Source organism: Athene noctua, chromosome 3 (assembly GCF_965140245.1).
Source record: "Athene noctua chromosome 3, bAthNoc1.hap1.1, whole genome shotgun sequence".
NCBI classification, from domain to species: Eukaryota; Metazoa; Chordata; class Aves; order Strigiformes; family Strigidae; genus Athene; species Athene noctua.
Window position 1 is genome coordinate 17,849,670 of NC_134039.1, and position 26,929 is coordinate 17,876,598.

A 26,929-nucleotide genomic window follows, 5' to 3' on the forward strand; every position below is an offset into this window, starting at 1 on the left:
TTTGGATGCAGGCAATTCTAGCCTCCCTGTAGGGCAGGCGCTTACTCATCTTCTCTGCACTATCCCTTTCTTTCCTTCCCAGAGGTCCAGCACACATTTCTAGCTATTCCCCATGGAGCTGTGGTGAGTACCACTCTCCTCCTCACACCATGGCAAAGCTGGGGGTTATTCTGCCTGTCAGCCAGGTTTGTCTGGATGGATGGTACCCATCACAGGGAACCATACGAGAGGGATTGCTCTAGGCTTCTGCCTGGCAGCACCACTCCTCACCAGTTGGTGTGGATTGGCAGCTCCCAGCAAGAACTGTGAGAAACTTCCACACATTCAGGTGACCTGAGGAAGACATGGGAGCTGAGGACAAACAGGTCACAATCACTCTCCCGGTGCTAGTAACAAATAGTTGCCTGGGTGCCTTCAGGCTGTTGGTGAGGCCAGGGAGAAAGGAGGAAAGCAGTGATTCAGTCTGAGCTAAGGATGATGCTACAGCTCAGGTGAGAGGGAGACAACTGGAATAAAACCCTCTCTGCTTGTTCCAAAGTATAACTGATTGTTAATGAGCTTTTCACCCTGGTGGCAAAAAGTATGCTGCATGAGCAGGAAGATCCAAGGTCTGTGAAATGGTGAGTGGCCCTGGTGTGCAGAACATCAACAACCATAGAGTCCTTGGAGAGACCGTGGCTAATAGTTTTATTACTAGTAATGTGCAAACAACTCGTGCAACTGTGGCATCCCAGCAATGAAATAAAACATGAGGACAAGCAATGCAGCACACCTTGCATAGTTAGATATTGCTTCACCATGTCGACGAGCTACCCAGAGCTGTGCACAACTTCCCACCAGCAGACACCTTGCCTGCAATGCCAAGCTGTGCCCACTGCACGGCTGGGGCTAGCCTTCTCCAGAGTCATGTGCTGCCATTCACTGTGTAGATAAAAGCCTTCCCCTCCACCTGCTTATCCCTCCATTGAGCATGTCTGCCTCATTAGCTCATCCTCTGCTTGTCTCTCTGTCCGCCTTCACTGGCTTCTCTTTTTAATTATCTATATGCTGTTCTCATAAGGAGTTTTCCTTAAGATATAATTCTTGGGCCTGCCACATGACAAAAAGGCATAACAAGGAGTTGCAAGATTACATCCTGTAGAGTGCTTATCAAGATTTACCTTGCCATTCACAACCTGTTTTCATGGCAGCTGCTCCAATGGTTAAATAAAACCTGCGATTCAAATGGAAGAAGGTGCCAGAGCAGCAGAGCAGGCCTGCCAGTACTGCCCATTTGCATTCCATATTCCCTATTTCTGAAATATTCCTATTTTCCCTCTTGAGCCAGCAGTGGAGCTGCCCCACTGAAAATTTTATTTGACATCCCCTAAAAACTTTTCTTGAAAAATAACTTCCAGGCAAATTAAAATTAACAAAAAGTCCAAACCAAGAGCAGCCCTCTTATGATACTGCACCTGACAGAAGAGGCAGTTCAAGTGTATCAGCAAAAGAGTAATTTTTGCAAATGTGAACTACCAAGGTCCTCAGCAAGCTGGAGGAAGGCAAGAGAAGGGTCTGATTTTGGGGAAGGGCAGGCTGCAGGAGCCTGTGGGAAAGCACAGATGGAAGCGTGACAAAGGCACTGGGCTGGATTTGGGTGCTTACTGCACCCCTGTACCATCAGGCTGTGTTGGGGAGGGCAGGGGATGCCCCTGTCACTGCGTGGATGTAACTGCACCCGACACTTGCTCTGCACATATTGGCTGAACACACTCTCCCCACTGCACAACAAATTCAGGGGAGCGAACCATGGGTACAAATGCTCCTCTCTTTCACCTTTGTCCCAACTACCCCCTACCAGCACTCCTCAAGTTTTTCCTGAATCCCCAAGGAAACAGACACTGGGTCGTGCTGCATCCAAGCAGGGAAGCATTACAGCAGCCTGTGTGCTTGGCTGCTGGGGATGCCTGCTGTGGCTGACCAGGATGCGACGAGCCCGCCGTGGGCATCTCTCAGTTAAGTCTTTCTGTTGGATGCACTGCCTGCCCCCTGCCATCTCGGGAGCACTGGTGGGAAAGGGGTGCTTTGATCCCAACCCCCCTGGTTTCTCCCTCGCTGCAGCTGCTCACCTCACCCCTATACAAAACCCTCCTCACGCCTTTTTCTTCAGGTTTATTGTCATCAGCCATACTAGGCAGGGGAGAGATGGAGGGAGGGGAGGAGGCGTTCAGCTCGGTGCCTCCTCTCAGAACCTGTGCCTGACCAATCTGCCTCTTGAGGGGCTGTGGGGAGCTTCCCCCACCCCGCATCTTCTCACCCCTCCTCGTGCCCCTCGGCTCCCGGCACCCGGAGAGGGATGACAGCAAGCGGGGGAGGAGGGAGGGAGAGGGACTGACAGCAACTGCTCTTTCTCCAGGATGGGTTGAGAGAAATGAAAACCTCCTGAGCTCCTTCCTCTGGGTGTTTCAAAGCAGATCCTGCCTGCCTGGCGGGGTGACTCCTCTGCACTCTGTGCGCGCTCCTGTGCGTGTGCTCCTGCCATCACAGATGTACCCCCAGCTGTCACTTTGCTGCGCGCAATCGCTCCCTCTCCCGCCTCTCTCTCTCTCTTTCCCTCTCCCCCTATTTATTATTTACGGAGGATTACAGTCCCTTTCCCACGCTGCCATCTCACTGTGCAGCTCCTCTGCCCTCCACACAGAGCGAGTGGTTGGCTAGGAGGGGCTCCTGCCAGCTAGGGTCCACCAAGAACCCAGCCAGCAACAGAGGGACTTTCTGCTGGATTTGCTTCGGGATTGTATCAGGTTTGCTGGAAGAGCTGCCATTCTCACAGGAGGGTTCATCCCAGCCCGAGAGAGGTAAGTAAAGATGTCTCTCCTTTGCATTTTCCCCCCATCCCCAGCTATGTGAGATCAGTGAAGCTGACCCCAGGAACCAGCTTCCCCAGGGAGGAGAGCAGTGGTCGGGGGCAGCACTGTCTGCCAGATGGCACAGTGCAGAAGTCGCAGTTGTGTGAGGCTGACGGGCAGTGGTCTTCCTTATAGGTCAGAACAACAAACCCACCATGGAGGGTGGTGGTACTGGTTCCAGTCCAGTTTCAGTGCAGGCAGATAGGAGCAACTTCTTCCAGCTGTGAATGGCACCAGTGTCTTGTGTTGCAGCACCAGCAGCTCAGGTGCAGCTTTGAAGCAAAGTGTTTGGTGCTGTGGTCACCAGGTACTGGGCAGGTCCCAGTGAGCCCTGGCTTATGTCCCCTCCGTGGGCTGGGAGAGGGGACAGCCTGCAAGGTGCCACACACCTGACTTGTGGTGGCTTTGCAGGGTATCGTTTTGGTCTCAGCTGTCTTAGTAGGAACAACCTGTAAAGGAGAAGTGAGGACCAAAATTGGACAGGTCCGGCACTCAATACACAGCTTTAAGATGAGGGCGTGTATATTTTGTGTGTGTGTGTGTGTGTGTGCGCATATACAATTTCACACACAAAGTGCATGGACCATAGGACATGAAGTGAAGGATGCCATATCACAAGTAGAGCCAAAAATAAATCCCAAGTTGCTTCCACCATCCCTGCAAGGTGAGCCTGACATTTCTGAACTTTTGGGTGGAAGGCACAGCACTGAGGGTGGGGGTGAAACACAGCACAGAAAAACTTCACAGCCTTTTCCAGCCCTGCCTGGAAGGAAAGGGGGAGAATGAAGTCCCAAATGAGTTGATGTGAAGCCTTCTATGGATTGGAGTATATACGTAAGCGTTAACATATATGTATGTGTGTGTGCACATATACACGTGTGCATATATACACATGCACTGACACGTGCACACATACATCCCACCCAGGGCATTCTGCTCCCGCCTTCTCCCTCTGCCTGCCCAGTTTATTACTGTCACTGTATCTCATGATAATTAAGAGAGACGTGTAAAATTTGAGGTCTCCTGGTTTGGGGAATGTTTGGAGCTGTTGCTCCAACCAGGTCATGACTGAGCCGGGCCCCAAGCCTGCCATGTGGACTGTCAGGTAACCTGAATGTGCCACCTCCAACAAATCCTCTATGGTAATGGTAGTGAGTGGGGTACAGCACTGCTCTGCTGCCAGTGCCTGATCTGCCACCCAAGGATGGAGGGAGAAATGAAAATCTCATTTGGGGAAGGGCTGGAGCAGCTGCTATTGCAGGGTTTAAAGAAGGAAACCCTTAAAAGACAAGGGGACCCTTAAAGGCACACAGGGGCTTGTCACAAAGCAGGGGACATTTCTAGCAGTGAGGAGAAGGGGGTGCCTTTCCAGAATTGCAGACCATTTTTCTTCTGCCACTAGGGTCTGTTGGGGGTGGGGGGAGATCTTCCTCTAACTGCTGTGGGCAAACAACATTTACAAGGGAATTATTCCACATGAGCGAAAGGCTTGCGGGAGTTGTCTCCCCGTCAGACATCAGTGCAGCTTCTGTTAGTGTATCTTGCCCACTCGGAGGAATTATGGTAAATCCTGAGCATAGGGGCTGTTTGCAAAGAGAAAGGGGGGAAGCCTTCTTATGTAATTTTTATACCAGATCATAGCTTTACCCTTGCCTCCAGCAAAGTGAATGCCACATGCCAGCAAGGTGCACTCCCAGCTCAGATATCTTCATGAGCTACTTCAGATTTCTGCCCCTCCTCTGGCTTTTCTAAGACTGATGCAGAAAGGATTTTCTAGGCTCTTCAGCACCACAAAGCCTGATGAAGGCTGACCTGTGCCTTGATGCAGCAGGGAGGGCCTGCAGCAGCACAGGGCCATGAGGATTCTTGGGCAGGAGCATCCAGGGAGCAGCAGAGGCTGGAACAGAATGGGGACAGGCTCAAGCGTGTGGGAGGGCATTTCTGGGCAGTTCTTCAGTGACTCTTCAGCACTTGCCTGTTGCTGATTCAGAAGAGAGACCAGGCAGTTTCCTTCACTTGCCATGTTTGGTTACAAGCTGCTGCTTACACCGCTTGACATCTGTCCCACTCCTGGGTGGCTCAAGCCATAATTCAAATGACCATACTGGGATGCTTCTGCCAGCTGAGTAATACTCCAGTTTGCTACACCATGACACACACTCCAGTTCCTGGTGAGAAGAAGCTGGAGTTGGAGTCCTGGGATGTTTCTGTCCCTGTTGCATGGAAATACCTTGTAATACATACCTTATTCCTGCTGTGGTATTACCAAAATGCTGGCTCACAAAAATGCTTTGTGTGGCTGAGGGTATCTTAATAGCAAGAATTATTTTTTTCTATAAACCAGTTCAATTCCAGACTGTGAAGGGTGGGATTATGTGAAATACAGTTTTATTCACATTGCCAAAACAAGCAGTCAAAAGTTAGGAAATGTTGGGACTGGGGGCTGCATGCCATCTGCACTGGGTTGCAGTCCTGACTGGTAGGATCACAAGCTGTATTTTCATAAGCTACCTCATTCAGAGCACTGGCTACATGGTGCTCAGGGAGTGAAGCGGAGGGCTGGTTTGATTTTTTTTTGGTACTGCAAAGTGTGTGCCCATTTTACTTGTTTACTGCCTGCCATCCAAGCCCTGCAGGCAATACATCATTATTCATTGTCTTGCAGTGTTCTGGAGATGCTCACTGCTACAGTTGCCTTGTAGGTGATAACAGAGAATTTATGCTCCTGATGAGGCAAGAGAGAGTGGTTATTTTCTTTGCTCTTGAACAGAAGAGAGACTTCCCCTTTAGCCACATGGGGAAGGAGCAGCAGGTGTAGGACCAGAGCTTGGGGTCTCTTGGCTCTGAGTGCCATTGAGTCCTCAAAACTGTACCAGTTTGCTGGCTAAGATGCCAGCATTTTGGAAAACAGGGGTGAGTGCTCAGCAGTTCTGCAAAATGGCCCCTAGGGTCTCATGTTGGGCACCCAAAAAATTAGGAATGTATAGACTGGGGCCACCTGCCAAAACTGTGGTTTAATATTTAATGCTGACCATATAAAAATAGCTTTCTTTATTACAACATCCTCATTGTTAGCTTGAGTATCATGTGTTCTTTGCACTGAGTATGGAACAAGGTCCTGTGAAAAAAAGAAACAGTACTTGCTCAGGTAAGCAGGCTGTGTTATAATGTATATATGCAAGTGGCTGAATTAAGGTTGTGCAGGTATTGACTCACATTCAAGTGCTCGGCTTTGCAAGCCAAATGGCATATCTTATCATATGTCTTTTTTAAAAAAAAAAAAGAAAATGATGCTTTCTTGATTCTTTTTTTATGAATGGGAAAACAAGAGACTTTCCATTCTTTATACACTGCAACACTTCACACCCATCACAGGAAGGACTGAGACCTAAATTTACTGCAGGGCCATGAAAGTCTGAACTTCATGACTGACTGCAAGCAAAGGCTGTTACTTTGAAGACAGGCCCTGCTACCATGCTCCTCGTCACTTCAAGAAGGCTGGGAAGCTGGGAAGCTTCCTTCCCCATGGACCATGATCTCACATGAGGAATAAAATGTAGGACCACATCCTGAGTCTGGAGAGGAACTGTTAGAGGCAACTTGACTTAGCACTCACACTTGGGCTCTCTTTCTACTCCTGATGAGGCTCTCTGCTGCCAGTGCTCCCCAAAGCACAGTGTGCTGCTGCTGCGATTTTGCTGTGAGGTGCCTTGTGTTGGGGCAGAGGAGCTGATGGTGGGCCCTGCTCTCCACATTACTTGCATCTAGTGATGTTGATGGGATGTGAACACTGCCATGCCTGTATCTCTTCTGTGGCTGCAAACCCTCCAGAAAAAAAGTCACATCAGATTTGAAGACCTTTCCCAGCCTCAGCAAGCTCTGCCGCATGCAGCTGTGATGTGTGTACTAACTCAGATGCATCCAAGGATCCTGGCTGGAGCTCTGGGTTGTGAGCGCTGTCACCACATCTTGTTGAGCTATGGGCAATGTTCCCAGCTTGTGAAAAGTGTGTGTCCCAGAGATCCTCAGGCACTTCTGGAGCTGCAGGCAGTATCCTGTACCCTGTGCAGTTTGTGTGGACTTGTGGGGATGCCCTTCTTGGATGCTCTGGGAAAGTGATGAGGGGTGATGGGGAAGGGAAAGAAGAGCTCCAGGCTCTCTCTTACAGGCAGCACTGCTGACCTCGTACCACAGTGGCAACCAAGTGAAACAGATCTATGCAACTCACTAAGGCAGAAGAAGGTTTCCTTCAGAGTTCAGTATAAACACATCATGTGCTAACAATGAGAGTCAGCCTTTCCTTGGGAGGTTTGCCAGGAGCTGTGTGCATGCTGGGTCACTGATCCCTTTACGATAAGAGCAGAGAGTATTTTTACTGCTAGCATCTTGTGCTCTGCCCCTCCACTGCGCATGCATGGATGATCCCCGCCCCTGTGAACATGCCCAGGGCATAGGCTTGTGAAGTGAGATGGTAGCGAAGTTATTCCCATGTCCCACTGTGTTTTCTACCTCCTCTCCCTCATCCTGCTCCAACTGCTGAAGTGGCAAGCCACTATCCTTGAAGACTGTGGTCTGATTCAGAGAGGCCTGTGGCTGGGGAAGGGAAGCCAGGGGTGCTGGGTGAGGAAGAGGGGGAAGGACTCTCACTCAGCATCTTAGGTGGCAGCAGTTCTCCATCATGTTGGCTTCTCCACCAAAAGCAAAAGTAACAAGAGTCAAGCACTAGGAAGGCTAGTGAGCTTGGAGTCCTGGCATATTTCAGAATACAGACTATGAAAAGAGGCAAAGCCAGTTCTGGAGCTAATGCAGACATGAATGATGGCAAACAAGCAGGTGTGGGACATTTTATGTGCTTGGTACCCACGCTTGCAGAAGCTCACCTGACTTTAGGAATGAGGAAGCACAAGGAGAAAGGCTTATGGCTGAAGTGCCTTGGCCCCTATAAGATATAACATGGGTTTCTTGGTATTGATCTGGAAATGTCTTGACTTAGCAGTCTGGTTGTACTGTTTGAAAGACATCTAGCCTAGCACTCCAGGGACAAAACTCTGAACTGAGAGCTTATATTGATAAAAATGCTTACATTTTTCTATCTTGCTACTAAATGGATGCACCTCCATCTACTACTCTGTGCATATAAACATATTTTTCCTCTCAGACAGGGTAGCATCTTCCCTCTTATGGATCTGCTGCATCCTTTGTCCCTAATAAGAGACCCAGGGAAGGTACTGGGTCATCTCAAAATCTCTGAGAAATCTCAGAATCCTTCACAAATGTGGGTACATACATACACTCCTTGTTGAACACCCCCCTAATGAAAACAAGAGATTATTTTGGGATCTGGAGCACCACCCAACTAAGAAGTGCGGAAAATACCTGTGTGTGGGGTGGGGAGGGGAATGAGGACCACAGAACCAGGATTCTCCCACCAAACTGCCTTCTCTGCCTGGAGCCTCTTCCTGGGGTGTGCCACCCACCCACGCTCCTGGGGTAGGCTTGGCAGGACGCCTGAAGCAGCATTTTAAATGCCAGTGAGATGAAGGATGCTTGTGGGGTGTAAAGGAGGAACTGTGAGCAGAAGGGTGTGTCCTTCAGACCTGCCAGGTCAGAATCAGTCAGGAGCAGCTGCAGTCCTTCTGTCAAGGGGCTGAGTGGAAGGATTAAGGGCCTGAGCTACTACTGACCATGGGATTAACCCCTGCAGGAAATTAAAGTTGTAGAGAAGGCTCTTCATTGCACAGCTGAGAGAAGGAGAAAAACTGGGATCTGGATTAGAATTGGCAGAGCTGGTGACAAGCCACCACCCACAGCCAACTGTTCCTGGCTGGATCAGAAAATGTTATTTCAGTGTTCATGTAGAACCCCCCTCCACATCTCACTCGCTTACCAATTTTTGCCAATAGTGTGAGAAGAACAAAAACAGCACTCTGTGGCAAGAAAAAGAGGAGGAAACTGGGTAGCCAGCTCACGTGTCTCTCCTCTGAGTCCCTCTCCCACTCCCTCACCCGCTTCCCTTCTCAGCTGCCTCCGTTTTGCATGGAGGAAACATGCACGTGGTCTGTCGCATTCAATAATACTCAGGGAAGATGCTGGCACACACATGGCTGGATTTCTTCCTGTCAACTGCCCCCTCAGCTCTCCTCCTGCTGCTGTTATGGGCCTCCTCCATATGCCGCACTCTCTCTGTGCTGGGACTTTCCTGTCACTCCCGTGTCGGATATCCCGGTCTCCCCACCTGCTTCCACAGCTTTCCAAGGAAACCCACTTCTCCATGGCAATCTGGGTCTTTCCCATCAGTGCTATGTGCCCTGGGTCCCCTTTGGATGCTCTGTGCTTTCTCAGAGGGTTTGATGGGGCCTGATGACCTTGGTATTTCCAGCCCCTCCAACATCTCCCAGTCTTGTTATTGTGTGTTGGTCACAGAGGCTTGGGATACAAATAATGTTTCCTGGTTAAGGTATGAGAAGAGAAATCAAGAAAACTGGCTTCTCTCCTGATTTTGTCACATGTCCATCAGGAAACTTTGGGAAAGCCCCATCAAAACTCCTTTATTCTGTGTAACTTTGATAAGCCCTACAAATCATCTCTGCAGTACAGGAGAGCATTTACAAGCCCAGGTGATCCAGTGCAAGTACTGGACTTGGCAGCTTTGAAAATCTTGGTGGGGATCTGATGTGGACTCATGATGAGGTATCAAGAGCTGGGCAGATGAAATTTCAGTCAGCCAAACACAGCAGCCATTTTTACCTCTATCATAGTTTACACCTCCATAAAATGGGGATAAAGTTCATTTTTTTTGGAGGGGCTTGGGGAGGAAACATTTTTTAACACGAATCACATTTGCATTTCAGAGGTGTCTACACATGTCATTCCAAAGATCAGAAGCTTTTTGACCTCTTCACATCCCAGAGAATAGAGTGAGGTTTTTATTCACACCAAGTCAGGAATGTGGCAGAGTCCTTTACAATACTGAGTGGGGTTTCCACACTTTCTACTTTACAGCTTTCTATATGAGGTGTTTTACTTAGTTGTGATCAATCACTGCAAGTCAGATGGCACCATTTCTTCTGCAGCTGGGCTTCTAGTGTGAATTTAGAATGTGCTTTCCATTGATTGTGACAGCACAACGCTAATGAATCCTGAACACGTGTTAATAAATCAGCAAGTGCTGGAAATGAAGCCCCTAGCTATTTAGCTTAGAAGCTCACTGGGGCAGCGACACACACTGTATGTTTCTACAGTACTGCTGAGCATGGCGGCCACCTCTGGGTGCTTTTGCAGTCCAAATAAACAACAGATGAGGAGCTGCTGCTGAGACAAGGTGACCTCTTGTGGTCAACAATTTGCTAGACTGACCTAGGTCTGTTGGGGGACCAAGAATGGGCATCATCTCCATGCCATCTAAACCCACTTGTGGATTTACTGTCAGGAGCATGATTTCCCCCTAGCGCTCATCAGACAGGTTACTTCATGAACTTTCAGTTGCTGCGATCATACCCCATGGCTGCTGAGACTCCCTGCCCTCTGTGTACCAATTCTTCTCCCCCAAGGGTTGATGTAGGAACAAACACAGAACAACATGCTTCAGTCACTAGACTCTGGGGTACCACTGTCCCCCCACATTATGGGTGATGGTAATAAACAGGAATCCTAAAAGCAACAAGGAAAGGGGAGGGAAAAAAGATACTCTTAAAGTGTCCTCCATGCCCCTGCTGCTTTTCTGATAAAGGCTAAAGCAATTCAGCACTGGAAAGGGGAAGGGGACTTTGCCATCACTTGTCAACGAGAGTGTGGGGGAGGGACAAATGTCTGCATGTACTTCCTGATAATTTATCGTTGGCATCTGTTGCAGCCTGTGTTACCTACCTTTTTGTAATATAGGTCACCCACATGCCCTGCCAACGGTCGTAAGCCAGGATGTTAATGGAGTTGGATCTCTGAGCAATGGTCCAAGAGTTAGTGAAAAGGACTAGAAGAGAATCAGACAGAGGTAGCTGGGCTCTGTTTCTGACTGTGACTCATCCTAGTGACAGAGTCACCTGTCTCTCTAGCCTCAGTGTCCTCATCTGGAAAATGGGATAGCTTTATCCACCTACCTAGAGTAGAGAGCAGAGGCACTACTGACTACGACCTCAGCCTTACTTCTGCAGGTCATTAAATACAAAATAACAACAACAACACCTACAACCACGGTAAGAGCCGTTTGTAAAGCAGATGGAAAGCTTTGGATAGAAGGTGTCACAGAACTGGGAAGTGTTAGTAAAACAGTATGTGGATGCAGTAAACTGAAACCCTCCCCACCCTCACAATATCAGCTCCTTGGGACCTGACTTATGAAAGCTAAGGCTTTAGAGTGATACTGCAAACATTACTGGTGTCTGGGCAGGGAGATGGGAAGCACAAGACAGTGATAGTGCCTGCTGTAGCTTTTATGCCCTGGCAAGTGCTGCAGACTCACTACAATCTCCTCAGCATTCCCCCCAGCAGAAAGCACCCTGTTCAAGCTAATTAGGAGAATCCTCATTAGAGAGTCCTCTCGAGTCTGACAGCAGGCCAAATGTCCAACTGTCACTTCAGCTCAGTGTATTTTTGGCCACTGGAGTCCATGGGCCAGAAATGGATTATTTCATTCTGTTGCTCTGAGCTGAAACTTGTCTTTTACTGTCCTATATCAAACAGCAAGAAGAAAAGGCCATCACCAGCCCCACAGGCTACCCTGTTAATTTCTCCAGAATCTGGAAAAGAGATTCAACTCCAAGCACGTGGAATAAAGCTCTGGACACCGTGTCCCATGGATCACAGGGCATTTAGCTGACATCTTGCTCCAGGGAGAAGGAACCATCTAGTAAGCCTAGAAGAAAGATGAATGGCTGGTTTGTGGAGTCTTTGGGTGACTTCAGAGCATTCCAAGCACCAGCAATGCAGATCAGCCTTGGGCCCCCAAACCCAGGCAATGCCATGCTAGTTCTGAATGAATGGCACGGTGCCTCTCCTCTTGGGCTGGGGGTGTATGGGGGTTATTCCTAGGTCTGGCAGAGTCCTTGCTGCTGGAAAAGTCCCCGGCTGTCAGGCTGTTTGGTGGTGCTCTGGAGAGCCTTGAGGTGTGGGCAGGTACTAGTTGCCCGAGGACTACAGGGTTCCCAGAGCTGTGTTGGCAATGAGCGCATCTGGCCTGATGCTCTGCAGAGCAGAAGGCATCTCTCGGGCCACAGTAAAACAGCTAATTAAGTCAATATTCAAGACAAGTCAGAGAAAACCTTTAAAAAAGAAACTCTCAAAAATCCTCTCTGCCTCCTTGCTCTCTCCTGGCTGCAGAATATTAATCACTAAGGGTCTAATGTGCTTATGGGCAATAGATGCGTGGGAGAAATGGGGGTTTTCTGGATCCTTGGAATTAAAATTTCTTCATAAACATACAATTATACAAGGTATAAATGCAGAAGCTCATTGCCTACTGCACTTCAGCAGTCAGGAACCTATTCCAAATCTACCGCTCTGCCACCTGAGCATATGCTATGCTTGGAGAAGCAGGCAGCTTTGTGCAAGACATGGATGTTGATAAATATGGGTCACAGAAGTGTCCCTGGTACTTGTGCAAGCCCAACTCTGTGCAGACATTTGTAAATGTAAACTAGGTTGGTGACTATATGTGCATATGTACATGAAGATAGCTGCTTTTAAGTCTTGGAAACATGTGTATGAGTGCACAAAGGGTGGCTGCTATCTATGGGGCGGGGAGTGTTGTGTTTATGTGACATGCTTTTAAAATTATCTTGGGTTTATCAGGGCGCCTCCATCTTTGTGCATGTTGCAGCGCAGGAGACAGCGTTAAAGCCGGAACAGGTGTTAATCACTATGCACTGTAATAAATTCTAAACATAGGGAAAGGGCTTATTTATACACGGCTGCTCCTCCCACCCTGCACTCTGTGCTTGAGCCTTGGTGCTGTCTGAGAGAAAGAGGTGCCCATGAGGTACCAGAAATGAGTGCAAGAGCTGGACTTGCCCTGCCAGAGCAGAAGGAGATAGGAGTAGAAACCCTGATCCCATCACCTGGGGTGATTGCCTGGGTATGCTGGCCCTGCTCTCAGCCCCCCACTGTCGCCTGGGGATGGCATTGGCTGAACTGCACAGAGCAGCAAGCAGGGTGGGGGAGACACCAGCCCATGGCCTGAGCGGGGGCCTGAGCTCAGAGGAGACTGCAGAGGGAAGCCGTGTCACGAAGCACCCAAGGAAGCTGTGTTGTTTTTTTTTTTTAAAAGCTTAGCCCCCCTGATTGGAGCTGAGCCAGCTGATACAGATGGGGTGTTACAAAACAGAGCCAAAAGGCAAGAGCACAAGGAACAGAGCTATCTATAACCCTGACAAAGTTAGATGGAGTGAAGGTGGGGAAGAGGGAAAGACAGAGCGTGGCAGGCAGCCCCTGATGCCGAGAGCAAGGACGTGATCGTTCAGCAACGGGATTTGGAGCTGATCGACTCCCGCTATCCAGCAGGCAGATAAGGCTCTGTGGCTGTCAGCTTAATTCTGCCGTTTATTCCTGTGCTGTAGGGAGTTAAATAGAGCACACGGAAAGCCTGCTGCTGGGGAGTGAAAGTCAAGGAGGGAGAGGGAAGGAAGAGGCTGTTACTGGGCAGTGCCTGGGGAGTCAGGTGGAAGTGGCTGCGGGCAGAGCCCCTCCAGGTAAGTGCTTGCAGCTTTTCATCCTCCTTATCAATACCAACAGCTGGGGACAGGAGATTTCAGGGGTGGCATTTAGGATGGAGACACTGATATGGGGAAGGCTGAAAGTCTCCTCCTTGGCCAGGGTGGGTGCAAGCACCAAATGGGGACAGCTATTTGTTGCAGCTTCTTCAGTGGGGATTGCAGTTGGAAGGGCTCCAGCTCGGTTTGGGGAGTGGGGGACTGCAGCAGGTGGAGGTTGGATTGGTTTTGGTGCTGTGAGAGGTGTTAATCTATTTGGTGTATTGGCATTTGGGTAAATGATCTAAATAGCCTTGCAAAATGTACTAGTCCAGGCACTGAACCTGCTCATCTTGCTCATCTAGATGCTAATTTAAATATTTCCTGGTGGTTCACATTCCAATATAAAATAAATCAGTCATGGGAGCCTGGGGGAGGGGAAGCAGCTGGCACGTGTGTGGGGAGAGTGTCCTGGTGGGAGTGCATTGCCCAGATAAAATAACGGCTGTGGATGTTGTCAGAGCCCATCAGAGGGGATGGAGGATGGTTTATTCCTGTACCCTGGTTGAAATGTGTCCATCTAACTGCTGTTGTGACTGTGGGTGGCACGTCAGAGAGCAAGCAGGGGGCCAGAAGAGTCCGTGGTGTCTCCCCTTTTCCTGCTTGCCTGTTTCCAAAAGGGAAGCGGGAGGGAAGTTGGAACCTGTTGTCAGTCACTTATTGTCAGGGGAGAGTTTATGGTCTTTGGGTTTCTAATTAGACTGAGCATTTTTCCTTCTTCTAATTAAGATGTAATTCCTCTCTTTTCAACACTCCCACTCAGTCTCCCCCGCCCAGGTCCTCCCTTCTCCTCTAGGGCTCACTTGCTCTTCAGCTCCTGCAGTTGCTGCAGTGTGAAATCCCCAAGCTGAAGCTGTGCTCTGCTCAGCCCTGCTCTAGCCACCACATCCATTTTACCTTAAAACAGAAAGGAAGTGCTGGCAGGGAATACAGGGCAGACAGAAGTGGCTTGGCAGCCACTGGTGCCCAGACCTCAGTGAGCCTGAGCCATGCGTCAGCAAAGGATGCACAGGTGGTACCAGCCTGAGTGGAGGCAAGAGGGAATGAGCTGGAGTCTGCTACCCTGGCAGGGTCACCTCAGCAATTCATCAGGTTAACCTTGAGTGTGAGGCTAATGTAGCAACTCTAGCAGGCTATTCAAGCACAGGCTTGTCTCTTCAGCACTTAGGTGAATCAGGACTTATTTCTGCACTGCAAGGTTCAAAGTGAATTAACATCGCGCCTCTGTCATGCTGCACCTCCTGAAACATCCACCATCTCTCCTCAAAACGGACCTGATGCTTCAAAGGCAAAACTCTAGTTGGGGAGGGGAAAGGACAACACTGAGCCCAGCCCCACATACTGCACCCAGGGAACTGAACCTCACCCGCCTCGCTCTGCTCTCCTCCTCCAGGACTGGGCAGGCAGGCTACAAGGTCATTCCTCCTCCCTTTGGGGCCGTGTGCCAGGCTGGCTGGTGGATGTGAAGACACGCTGGAGAAGACAACAATGCTGCCTACAACTGCTGGTCACCGATGGAGGAGCAGGTTCCTCATGAGGTGGCAAGAGGCTTGTCGTAAGTAATGCCTACTCAAGTGCTAAGTATAATGATCCTGTTTGTCAAGGGAGTGGAAAGAAAATAGGTCACATCAGGGTTAAGAATAGGGGAGAGGGACAGCTAAGAATGGAGATGTTTGAACTAATTCCTGATTCCTTTAGAGGCCAGGCTAGCTGGGAGGGAGAGTGAGACTTTAAAGCTGAAGATGGGCTTTAAGTGGGACAGCAAGTGATGATTGCTTCTGAATTCCAGTGGGCCTGGCAGGTGAGAAACAGCGAGACAGATACCACCACACAAAGATCTACCCCGAACATTTCTCAGATTGACATTCCATAAGATGCAGACTCTTCTCTGTGGTAGGGGTTTATACATAGGCTGCTGAGCAAGGCTCCCAGCTCTTCACAGCAGAAGTCATGACAATGCAGGATGTGAATGCATAATTCTCCTACTGGGCACTGCCACATGTAGTGAAAATCAAGGAGTAAATAAAGAAAATCTCTTCTAAATTAAGTTGTAAAAGTTCAGCCTGTGCATCTTCCCAGTGGACCAGGGCATCTGCTACAATATCCCTGAGTGGAGACCAGAGACTGATAGGGTAATGTGGGGCTTCAGGGAATGTACCTGCACTTGAGAGAAGCATCTGGGGACTGCAGCAGAGGAAAGGGAGAGAAGTGTCCATCACTACTGCATGCCCAGGCGCTGAGAAGGTCTCCTTGTTCCTGCCCCCTGATCAAATTTGGGGCTGCCACTGTAAGAAGCCGGGGGAATTATTTCCTTCTCCAGAAAACAGGCCTGTTTGTAATCCATCCTCACAGACTTGACTGCTGTATAAATTATTTATAATGAATATTACTGAGTCTTGACTTAATCTGATATACCTGGATCAGCTTTCTGTCACCTGCTAGAGTCACCAAACACCCCACAAAGTAACTCCATCTTCCCCTAACACAAAAACACATACTACTCATCCTTCTGCAGGGCTGGAAAACAGCTTCAAGTCCTGTCTATTGCTTCCCTGCCTCTCTTCCCCACAGAGCTGCATCCTAACCAATGCAATAAATTCCTTGGTCTCAGCTCACATCCTAGTGGAGGCACCTCGTGCAGGGACTGCAGATGAAATCAGACCTTCTCCTCTCCATGATTTTAGTAAAATATTTCCATGAGCACAAAGCAATATATGGGTAACAACAGACATTTTTGGCACATCCTACATGGCTGCAGAAACTTGGCATAAATCCAGTTCCTGAACATAACCACAGCCAGCTGCCTGAGACTTTGTTCCCACCAGCCACTGCCAGCACACATACTACTGGTGGAAACCCGCAGCCACCTAGTTGAAGCAGGTGATGGGTAGGCATTTTGAGAGATAAGCCCTGAACAGAATGCCACCTGTATAGCATTACACACGGTCTGCTCTTGCCTTTCTTGGTGTACAAAGCAGCTGTTATCTCATCATCACAGCTGTCAATCTATTATTAATACTGTACTTTTGTTAAGCATCCAGGAAAAGACAGGCTCCCTCCCTTCCCCACTCTGGCTCCCATTCTTTTAATTCTCTCCCTAAAACAAGAGCGCAATGTATTCTGAATGGAATTAAATATCAGACAGCAAGACAGTACCTGCACTGTGCCAGTCCACTGGTTATGATCTGTTTTCATAGCCATCTCTGCTGTTGACCCCAGTCTTTGCATGACAAGAAAGCACAGAAGTGCTTAGGGTAAAGATGTCTCTTGTATTTCACCATAAGGATCCATAATTATCACTAAAAGAGTACACAGATTGACACAGCCTGGGCTGAGGTACACCTGAGATCTCAACAGTAGGACAGAAAAAAATTATTGAAGAAATTGTGAAAGATGGTTGAAATAAAAGTGCTGAGACACTCTCTCTGAACACATTCCTTGGTCCTTAATGAAGTCACATAGCTTAGGATCCAAACGGTGTAGTTCTTCTTAGGCTACCAGTCCACAAATCTGCCAACTCTCACAGGAATCACTGGGAACACAGAAAGGCCCTATGCAGGATGACAGGGTTTAAGTATGAAGGCAGCATCTCTGACACAAGACGAGTTGATATAAAAAAAAAATAGGCTAGGGATCAGACTAAACTCTAGAGACAGTAGCATGAGGGAAGAGAGGAAGAGAATGTCTGACTGCAGAGCTTTTCCAGGCAAAGCTTCTCCAGAGCATCGCTCTCCACCAGCTCCTTCTCCTATGGCAGTCCTTTCATAATTTCTCTGGGGTTAAAAACCAAAACACCTGCTTGTTGGTTCTTTGGAAAAAATCAGGACAGAAGAACCTGGTTTCCAGTCCAGAAAAGAATGTTGAGACCATAAATGCATCCACTTTAGCTACCATTCATCCCTAAAAAGACGCTACCAACCCCAAGTGACTGCTTTCTCTGAATAAAAGTGAGAAAAGGAGAGGACAGGGCATGACGTACAGACAAACCTGCTTCAGTTTTAGTCAAATGCTCAAATTCGTCACCTTAAAAAATAGCGAGGGAGCTGAATTTGCTTCCCACATTGAAGAAATTAATCTCAGTTCCACAAAAGGAATGAAGATGAGGGATGCAAATGTTTTACATAGTCTGCTTAAACATAACTCCCACTCCTCTAATGACAGGAGGCAGAAAGCTTGCTTTCCTGCTGCTGATGCTTCTTTGTCACAGAAATGAGAGTTGTAAACGCCACTGGCTCTCAGGGAGGCTTGGTAACTAATGCCTGACACCATTCACAGACTCTGGACCCACGTCTGGAATGGTGATCCCACAACAACTCTAAAAAATGCTGTTTTGTGGATTGTCCAACTTTACCTTTAAGACACTGCAGGAGAAAGAGGGTGTGTGCTAACCCTTTTCCTAATACCCCCTTCTTCAACTACCAACATGCTATTTTCTTCCTCAACTCCATTGCTATAGGCAATTTTGGTCAGAGGAGATACTTGTGGGGCTATTCCTGTGGGATTCAGAAACTATTTGGAGAGCAATGGCAAGTACCAGATGTCCAGTGGTTTAGGGTCTCTACTTTTTAACAGCTTTCTTGGTCATCCCTTTGTAATGTAATGTAATTCATTAAAAAGCCTCTTGCCACAAGGCCCACGCAACACACTGTGGGTATGGAAAGCAAATGATACCCTGGTTTAGAGGCTAACTTAGACCTGAGTCTGATCTATCACAAAGATTAGGATTCAAACTGCAGGAGCACAACTGCGATGTAGGCTGTTTTGGTTTTATTTTTCTTAACGTGTCTATTTCTGAAAAAATAGAGCTTCTTAAATATATACCGGTCCTTCCTCTCTCTACTCTGTTTAGAAAGAGCTGTCCTTTATCAGAGGTGACACCTCCCATCACTCTCTGCTCCATTCTCCTCTAACAGGTTCCAGTGCGCTAGTACCTGGCAGCAAAGTCCTCTGGGATGCACTGTTCTAACTTCCTTATGAAAATGGAAGGATATTTACTTGCTTGCTCGTGAAAAAAAGGCTAAGAGGAAAGTCATGCTGTCAGAGTGCAGGCCAGCTGTAAAAAGATGTAGCTGTGAGGAAACTCATTACACTGTGGGGCATTGTGGCGAAGAGTCCTGCTGTAAGGGCCCTTTTGTAGCCATAGCTGTGCTCAAGGCAGCAATGGGTGAGGATGGGAAAGCACTGCTCTAATACATGCACCCTGTCTCCCTTGCTTTTCACCTACCAGTGCTTGGCTGTTGGCTGTCACTATGTGCTGCCGAGTCCTTCTTTGCTTGTCCTTCCTCCTGCAAGTGTAACAGTGGCAACCTGGAAGTGGACTGTAGTGGCTTGGGCCTCTCTTCCATCCCCTCAGACATCCCCACAAACACCAGGACCTTCCTATTTCTCAACAACAAACTCAGCATCTTGCCGGGAGCAGTGTTTTCCAACCTCTCTGCCCTACAGAGGCTGGATCTATCCAACAACTTCTTGGACCAGCTCCCTCAGAACATCTTCAGTGACCTGGGGAACCTCACAGAGCTCCAGCTGAGGAACAACAGCATCCGGGCCTTGGACAAGGACTTGCTACAACACACGGCCCTGCTGCGCCAGCTGGATCTCTCCATCAATGGCCTGGCCCAGATACCCTCGGGCATCTTTGATGACCTGCCTGCTCTTCGCTCCCTCTCTCTCAGGTCTAATCGCCTGCAGAGCCTGGACAGGGTGACCTTTGAACCACTAACTAGCCTGCAGCAACTCCAAGTTGGGGATAACCCCTGGGAATGTGACTGCAACCTCCGAGACTTCAAGCACTGGATGGAGTGGTTCTCCTACAGAGGTAGGTGCTTGCGCAGCGGGAGCCAAGTGCAGAAGTGCCAGTCTTCCTTGGAAAGGCAAAGGCAGGCAGGGAAGAAACATGAGCAGATATATCCGGCAGGTCAGCCTGACCTGAATGCCATATCTTAGACAAGGAGCATGAGGACTGTGCTACAATGCTAAGAGACAGTTTAGTGCCACTGCACCTTCATAGAGCAACACTGCCAGGCTGAGAAGTCCCCTGCAGCCCCAGATCACCTATTTCCTTGCTTTGTTTCTAATCTGAAAGATTACTTTCTTTTTCTTGGGAAAGAACTTTCCTTAAATAGCAACAAAATTTTAGGATTATGAATTCCCCTTACCCTTTCTGTCTAAAGTGAAGAAATGCTTTCCACACTTGAAAATAACCATCCTATTCTCTTTCTCAGGCTGGGAGAGCTAAAAGCCAGATTTGGCTGTAAAGCATCAGGTTTGCTTTCAACAAAAGAACTATAGAAAACAGTGCCACTTAGGAAAATACTGCAACTAATATTGGCAAACCCAAAATAAAGCTCAAATTAACAAGCCAGGCCCCAAGTCAGACTGGTTATGAAACCATCATTTCAAATGAAGCAGTTTTTGACCAGTTTGTATTTCCAGCTTTTCCTCGAAATACAGAAGGCTGGAAAGGTATGTATCACTCAGCAGGAATGCCAACAGGATGGCACACTTTCGGGAAAGATGGCACATTTTACAGGAATGACGACTTAAAGCCTGACCTTCTGTCGCTGGAGCCAAAGAGTAGGAAAGGGTCTCAAATCATGTGGATAGCAACAGTCAGCTGTCACATCCCTGCTGATCACAGTCATGCTGTAAAGAGATTATCTATGCCTATGGCTACACTGCAGTCTGAAATATGCATTTGTGTGAGCAGAATCAAACAAGCATATGAGAGCCGCTTTCCTCTCTCTTTTTTTTTTTTTCCATTTGTTTTCTTTCTTGACTCTCATATCACAGAGTTGATGGAAAGCACATGGAGTTAATTTTGCTTTTTTTTCCCCCTTCCAAAGAAATTGCCCAAACTCGCTCAAGCATTTGTTTCAACATCTGTCACTATTTTCACAGAGCGGGGAGGGATTAGTTGTTAGAAGATGGGACTGTATGTCTGTTGTTATTTTGAGAAGATACAGCCTGGTCCTATCTTTTTGCTTTAATTTCTCCTTTTCTAAAATGGTTCTACTGACACTTACATAACTCACTACACAGTATGAAGCTGACTTAATAGATGGTTTCAGAGGGCTTTCATGTCTTGGCCTGAAAGATATCATGCACCATGAGCTCTACTGTCAAATCCGACTAGGCAAAAGCATCCCAGCCAGCTGCCATGGTTGAAGCTGTTCCAGCTGTGGAGAGCTAAGGCATGTAAAATGTCTCCAAATTAGGCAAAACAATCGTTTTGAAGGGTACCATGTGTGCTCTTTCTGACCAGTGCATGGAGGGGCAGCCATTCCTTCCTCCCTCCACCTTTGACAATCACTGAGGATCTGGCAGTACTTGGGGGTCTGCAACACCTCCTTACTTCAGTGTCACCCTTAAATTCTAGAAACAACCTGCACTAGATCATGGCTGCTTTCTGGGGATGGGAGAAGCTCTTTAAATACTCTACTCAGCAGTGCATTCACACATGAGGGACTGAATTTTGTAGCCTCACTACTATAACCAGTTCCCCATTTGATAACCATAATGCTGCTATGCTTGACTTCTGTAGGGCAAATCCTTAGCAGGTATGAACAGAGTCATAGGAACTTACTCCACTTGAGGATATAGCTCTGCTGTCACTGTATGAGGATGAAGCTGTGGTTCACTCCTATTATCTCTGTTGGGACAGGTGGGAAAATCGACCAGCTGGCATGCACCCTGCCCAAGGAGCTGAAAGGGAAGGATATGCGAATGGTGCCCATGGAAATGTTTAACTACTGCTCCCAGCTGGATGATGAGAACAGCTCTACAGTGCTGGACAATACGGGCCCACCCTGCACTAAAGGAAGCCCCACTCCTTCCAAATCTAAATCAGGCCCAGAAACAGAAGTGGATTCGAGTGTGGGATGCCCTCAGAAACAGCGATACAGGCCTGTGAGCGTGCGCAGGGCTATTGGCACTGTGATCATCGCAGGGGTGGTTTGCGGCATTGTTTGCATCATGATGGTGGTGGCAGCTGCTTATGGGTGTATCTATGCCTCCCTCATGGCCAAGTATCACCGGGAGCTGAAGAAGAGGCAGCCACTCATGGGTGATACAGAAGGTGAACATGAAGAGCAAAAACAAATCTCTTCCGTGGCATGAAACTCTTCTAGGAAGGAAGGGACAGCAATGAACAAAGGTACTTGAGAGCATTCAAGCATAGGGTCCCCCCAAAATACATCTTCTCAGACAGACAGACAGACAGACAGACTGTGCTATTGCTCCACTCACCCAAGTAGTACAGCATGCTTCTGGGGGGTCAGGGCACCTGGCTCAATTTCTGTTCCTCTGCCCCAGGTCCATTTTTGTGCCCTTTCACCCTTGGTCCCTCCCAGACAAATAAAGTAGAGTCAGACCTTGAGTGCTTGCTGTGCCTCATGCCCTAGCACAGACCTTCCCTTGCGTGCCTGCTGTGGAGGCAGCTGGCACCTTCTGAGAACCTGTGTCATCCTCTCAGCTTCTGTCCTGAGTTGTCCTGTATCCTCTCAAGACCTCTCTGCAAACAGAGAGCATAGCTCTGTGAAAGCTTGTCTGAGGAGCAGGACACGAGAAGTGTCCATGCCTCACTGTTAGGGTCACTGCCCACCCTACTACAAGTCAGTGCTGCCAAGAGCACTTCAGAAGGGAGGGAAGGTCCTTAGGGGATTACAACAGTCAGGGGGAGATTTGCCTTCTCACTTTTAAAGGTGGAGAGATACCTGTATCACTATAACAAACTAACTGTCAGGGAGCACAATGTCCCCGTTTTTGCTACTGGCGAAGTCCAAATCTGTGACCTGACATACGTGTCACCTACTACAGATACAGAGCCGTCCTCCTGTACACATCCACACTGACTCATTTGGATCCTAACACACACACAGAGACAGCCCCAGCTCCAGACATCCAGGCACCCCACCTGCACATGGGGAGACACACATGCCCATGCTGATCTGCCCTCTGCGTGCAGCCATGAATACATCCAGCAACTTTATCTTACTCTCATGATAACAGTGCATAGCACCTTCTGCTTCAGACAAAATACATGCACCCTGCCACTGAGGAGCTAACAAAAACATCTCAGCCATACTGCAGAGTCAGTGGAAATGGGCAGGAGGGGATGGAGAGGGGCAAAGTTATTAAGGTTACAGCATAAGTCTATGGAAATAGGTCCAGAGCATGAAAAAGTAAGATGTATTCTTATCTACTTTATGTTTTCTCTGATAAATGGAGAGGGTAAGGATATGAAGCCTCCATCTGGAAATGTTTGATTTGCAGAGCAGAAGTGGGTCATCAGGAAAGACTAGAGGAGGGAGGTGGCTTATTAGCCTTGGTAGTGTAAGCCATGCTGAGGAGTAGTGTGAGCCTAGGGAGAGGTGGCAGGAGAAGACAACACACAACCCAAGAGCTGGCACAGCTGGCAGAGGGGCAAGCATGGTGTATGGGGTTGGGTTATACAGCTGGGTGATTGAAGAGAAGGGGCACAGTTCTTGGGAGCGTCTTGAGGTGAAAGCTGAAGCCTGGACCACAGTGTGGCACAGGTGGGAGAGCCCAGGAAGGGTCCAGCAAAGTAGGCAGCATGCCCCACATACGCTCCCCTAACCATCACTGCTGTGTTCACTGCCACCCACAGCTGCATGAGTGTGCCTGCACACACAGCTGTGGACATTGCCACTGTCACACAGGGTGACTTCCCCCAACCAGATTTTAAAGCCCTCAGATTGCAGTGCCTCCTATTAGTTTTAGCTCTTTCTGACCTGACAGGAAAAAAAAAAAATTAAAAAAGGAGGAAAAAAAAGTAAGGAACTCAACATAAGGACTCATTTTGTATCACTGGAAGTGGGATAAAATGCTGTCTCCAGGGGAAAGCGCACATTGCCATGGTAACCTGCTCTAACCCGTCACAGTGGGTATTCCTGGGCGAGGAAGATGACACCGGAGGTCGTGCATCCGCAGTGCCTGTGGATGGTGTGATCCCTGCCATCAGGAAACAAGCTGACAGTCAGCCCAGCTTTGCAGGGTGTTTTGCTAGCAACCTGTGTTCGGAGCCCAGCACGTACTGCAGGTGCACCCTGCCAGGGCATGTCACCTCTCCCCCTTCCCCAGCTGGTTCCCGATGCCTTCGGACAGCTCGCTGCTTCTGCTGGATCCCTGTGGAAGTGATGCACACCGGCTCCTCAGACCATTCTGGTCCCAGACAGGTGGTTGTACTGACCCATGGGCACACAATGCCAAGTCTTTCATCAAAGTATGGAGGGGCAAAATCCCTTCTGGTCTACCCAGGGCCACCAGAAGCAAAGAGACAGGATACTCTGGACTGTTTTATCATGACTTCCCTTTGACACAGGGATGCATAGGACAGGGGAGGATGTTCCTCAGAAAGCAGAAGATCAGGCTGCTCTGGAAGAAAGCCTGGGAGAAGCAGTCCACCCACAAGTGTGCGCACACATTGTACCCCCACTCACAGCACACTGCTTGTGGGGAAGAGGAGGAGGAGGAGGGGGGCTGGCAAGATGTGAGGAGGAAGGACTCTTCTCTCATGCACTGTATAGCCGCTCCAACCATCCCATCTGCTGCAACTGTAGCCCTCTCTGAAGGGCAGAACTGGTGCACTGCAGACTCCATATGCGTGTTACTGCTGCTCCACATTCCCAGCAAGCCAGGACTATACTCTGCCTGCTGGATCCAAACCTTTCCCTAACCTCCCTCTCAGGGGAACTTCTCCCTTTACCATACTGGACTCCTCAATCATACTTGAAATGGGACTTGAGTCAGAGTGGTATATTTATAGATCTATATTTTACTTGCATCAAATAATGGTGAAATATTGCACAAAACAAATGAGATCGATATATGTGTGTGTGTGTATGTGTGTAAGTGTGTGCGTGTGAGTGAGCAAGAGAGAGATTGTTTTCAAGGGGATAGACTAGAGGTAAAAAGAATGGGATGGAAGCAGGGGACAACGCAGGTGTTGAGGGGGTCAAATCCTCCTTTCCCTGCACTTTCCCTGAGATCTCCTCCTGCCCTGACCAACTTTTCTTTGTTGCTAATAATATTTTCTATATCTTGTGTTGTGAGGCTGATGATGACCTTACCCATCCTTTCTTTTTTGTTTTCATTTATAAGGCAGAAAGTCTGGATTCATCTCAATCCTAGAGAAGGGACTGCTATGTTTAGAAACCCACCCAGGAAAGGGGAGAAAAGAGAGTTCCTAAGAAACATGAAGGCTGGCTGCTATGGGAAATCCCACCGGAAAGTAAATACTGTGCTTGGAAGGACAAGGACCTGTCCTCTTTCACGCAAAGCAGAGTAACAAGGTTCACTGGGAAATGCCCTCTTTATACCACTGTTTGTAAACAGGCTCTTACTCTGTTCCTTGGCACATCTGGAAAACAGGCTGCCCTAGTGTGACTGAGCTGCTGCACTGCCTGCAGACACTCTGGGAAACATGGTACCCAGCATGGTCAGAAACAAAGTTCTCCTGTGGGATGCTGGATATAGAACGAGACCCAGTGATCCTTGTGTACCCAGGCAATGGGTTCCTCTGGTGTGTGGGAACAGGGACTCCCATTCTCCCTGCAGGCATGGCTAGGCATAGGGGGAATCCCCCTGAACACACTCTTTGCTACAGACAGGTGTACCAATGCCACATCAGGTGCCTGCCCTCAGAAAACGGTCTTCTGGGGGAGGCATGTGCCAGGCCGATGTAGGGGCTGGCAGGCCACCAGAAACACCCATTCTGCTCCCCAGCTCTCCCCTTCGCCACACACCCGCCGTGGTACAGGCAGGCACATTTGTTGCAGGGAACAGATGGCACTTTGTAATTTTTTTTTCTTTTCATTACTGTTTGAGGGAGAGCAACAAGGTTTTCTAAATGATTGAATGGAGGTTTCTTTGGCACGAGACAGAAAATTTTTAAAGGTATATTATATTTCTGGCTTGTTGTTACAGAAGAATAATAAAGAATGTATTTTCCTATGCTCCTTCTTGTTTAAATGAGATCTCTGATAGTAACCTTCCTTCTCTCCCCTACCACCTGCAAAAGCAAATGCTGCAGGAACACAGCCAGACAAACGAAAAAGCCCCTGAATTCCCACATGTGTGGATACTTGTCTGTACATAGTGTTTGAACTTGGAATGAACATGGACATATATACACACACATACAGTGTATCAGTGTAAATCCTAGGCAAGCTTGTACCTGTACTCAGGGTGAGGCTATAGGACTAAATACACCACCAGTCAAGGTGAGACCCTAGATCTAGAAACACACACACACAATGTGCCCTGAACACAGCCAGACAAGGGCGATTGTGTAACAAGGATAAGATACTGTGGCAATCAGCTCATTACATAAAAGTAGAAAGGGCCAAATTAATCCCTAGTGTAAGAACGCAGAAGCAAATGGAGTTATATTCAGGTCAAATTTGATTCCAAAAGCTGCCTTTTTTTTTTTTTTTTTTTTTTTAATTAGAGCATAATGTTCAATAAAACTTACAGTAACAAATAGGGAGCTATGGGTTCCTCTATCTCTAGATTCCTGACCCTCCTGAGCAAGGTTATTTTGAAATGAATGGAAATTGTTATCTAAACCTACTGTACCCCCAAGTACACAAGCTGTTACCCCTATAGCTAAAAGAGTCTCTCCACCAGCTGTTCACTGGCTAGGCCTATCACACACAGCTCAGAAGTTTAAATTCCCCACTTCTTCACTTTCAGTGCTAAGCATACACAATTCATCACATACTCTTTCTGTGAGAAAAAGTTCATCCTGATGCATGTGAAACCACAAAAGATGTTAAACTCTGCCACACGTAAGCCCTTGTGCCACCATACTCACACTACTTGGCTACCATTTTATACTCAGTTTGATCTTCAGAGAGAAACTGGGAGCAGAACCCAGATACTCTTAATCCGATAACAGCTGAGGCACCTGTTCTGCTGAAAAGGTATGTGCCGCAGGAGAATCACCATTATTGTTTAACAGTATGGTGTCTATGACACATAGTTTAATCTAATTTTGCCATGTAGGTAGGGGAGCGCACACAGATACTAAGCAGTACATATAATACCAGAAATGTAGAGCAGAAAAAAAAAAGCAAAGCCAACACACTCATCTGATGACTCTAGGCTTTTTTCAATTCATGAATTATCTGGGAGTAGGCTGTGATTTTCTGTAATTTGATTATTATAATTTGATTATCATTTGATTATTTGATATTGGCAAATGTATTTGCCCTGCACACTTATCTACTCATGCATACATATAACACCATATATTTAAACATGTAATTACGCATATAT

General features: G+C 48.0%; 2 protein-coding genes across 6 annotated transcripts in view; one reads left to right on the top strand and one right to left on the bottom strand.

Annotated features, from left to right (window-relative positions):
* Positions 1–26,929, bottom strand: part of CACNA2D4 (calcium voltage-gated channel auxiliary subunit alpha2delta 4) — a 131,634-nt gene that overhangs the window by 28,034 nt on the left and 76,671 nt on the right. The gene's annotated exons all lie outside the window — the stretch shown is intronic.
* Positions 1,574–25,626, top strand: LRTM2 (leucine rich repeat transmembrane protein 2). Of its 3 annotated transcripts, XM_074902148.1 has the most exons (6): positions 1,574–2,837; positions 13,439–13,570; positions 15,024–15,185; positions 18,858–19,448; positions 21,294–21,785; positions 23,533–25,626. In XM_074902148.1, the coding sequence occupies exons 3-5, from the start codon at positions 15,119–15,121 to the stop codon at positions 21,746–21,748; spliced, it is 1,113 nt and encodes a 370-aa protein (XP_074758249.1). In that variant the 5' UTR covers positions 1,574–2,837; positions 13,439–13,570; positions 15,024–15,118; the 3' UTR covers positions 21,749–21,785; positions 23,533–25,626. The 3 variants fall into 3 exon arrangements, with proteins under 3 accessions (XP_074758249.1, XP_074758247.1, XP_074758248.1); XM_074902146.1 differs by having other exon boundaries at positions 1,575–2,837; positions 21,294–25,626; XM_074902147.1 differs by lacking the exon at positions 13,439–13,570 and having other exon boundaries at positions 1,575–2,837; positions 21,294–25,626.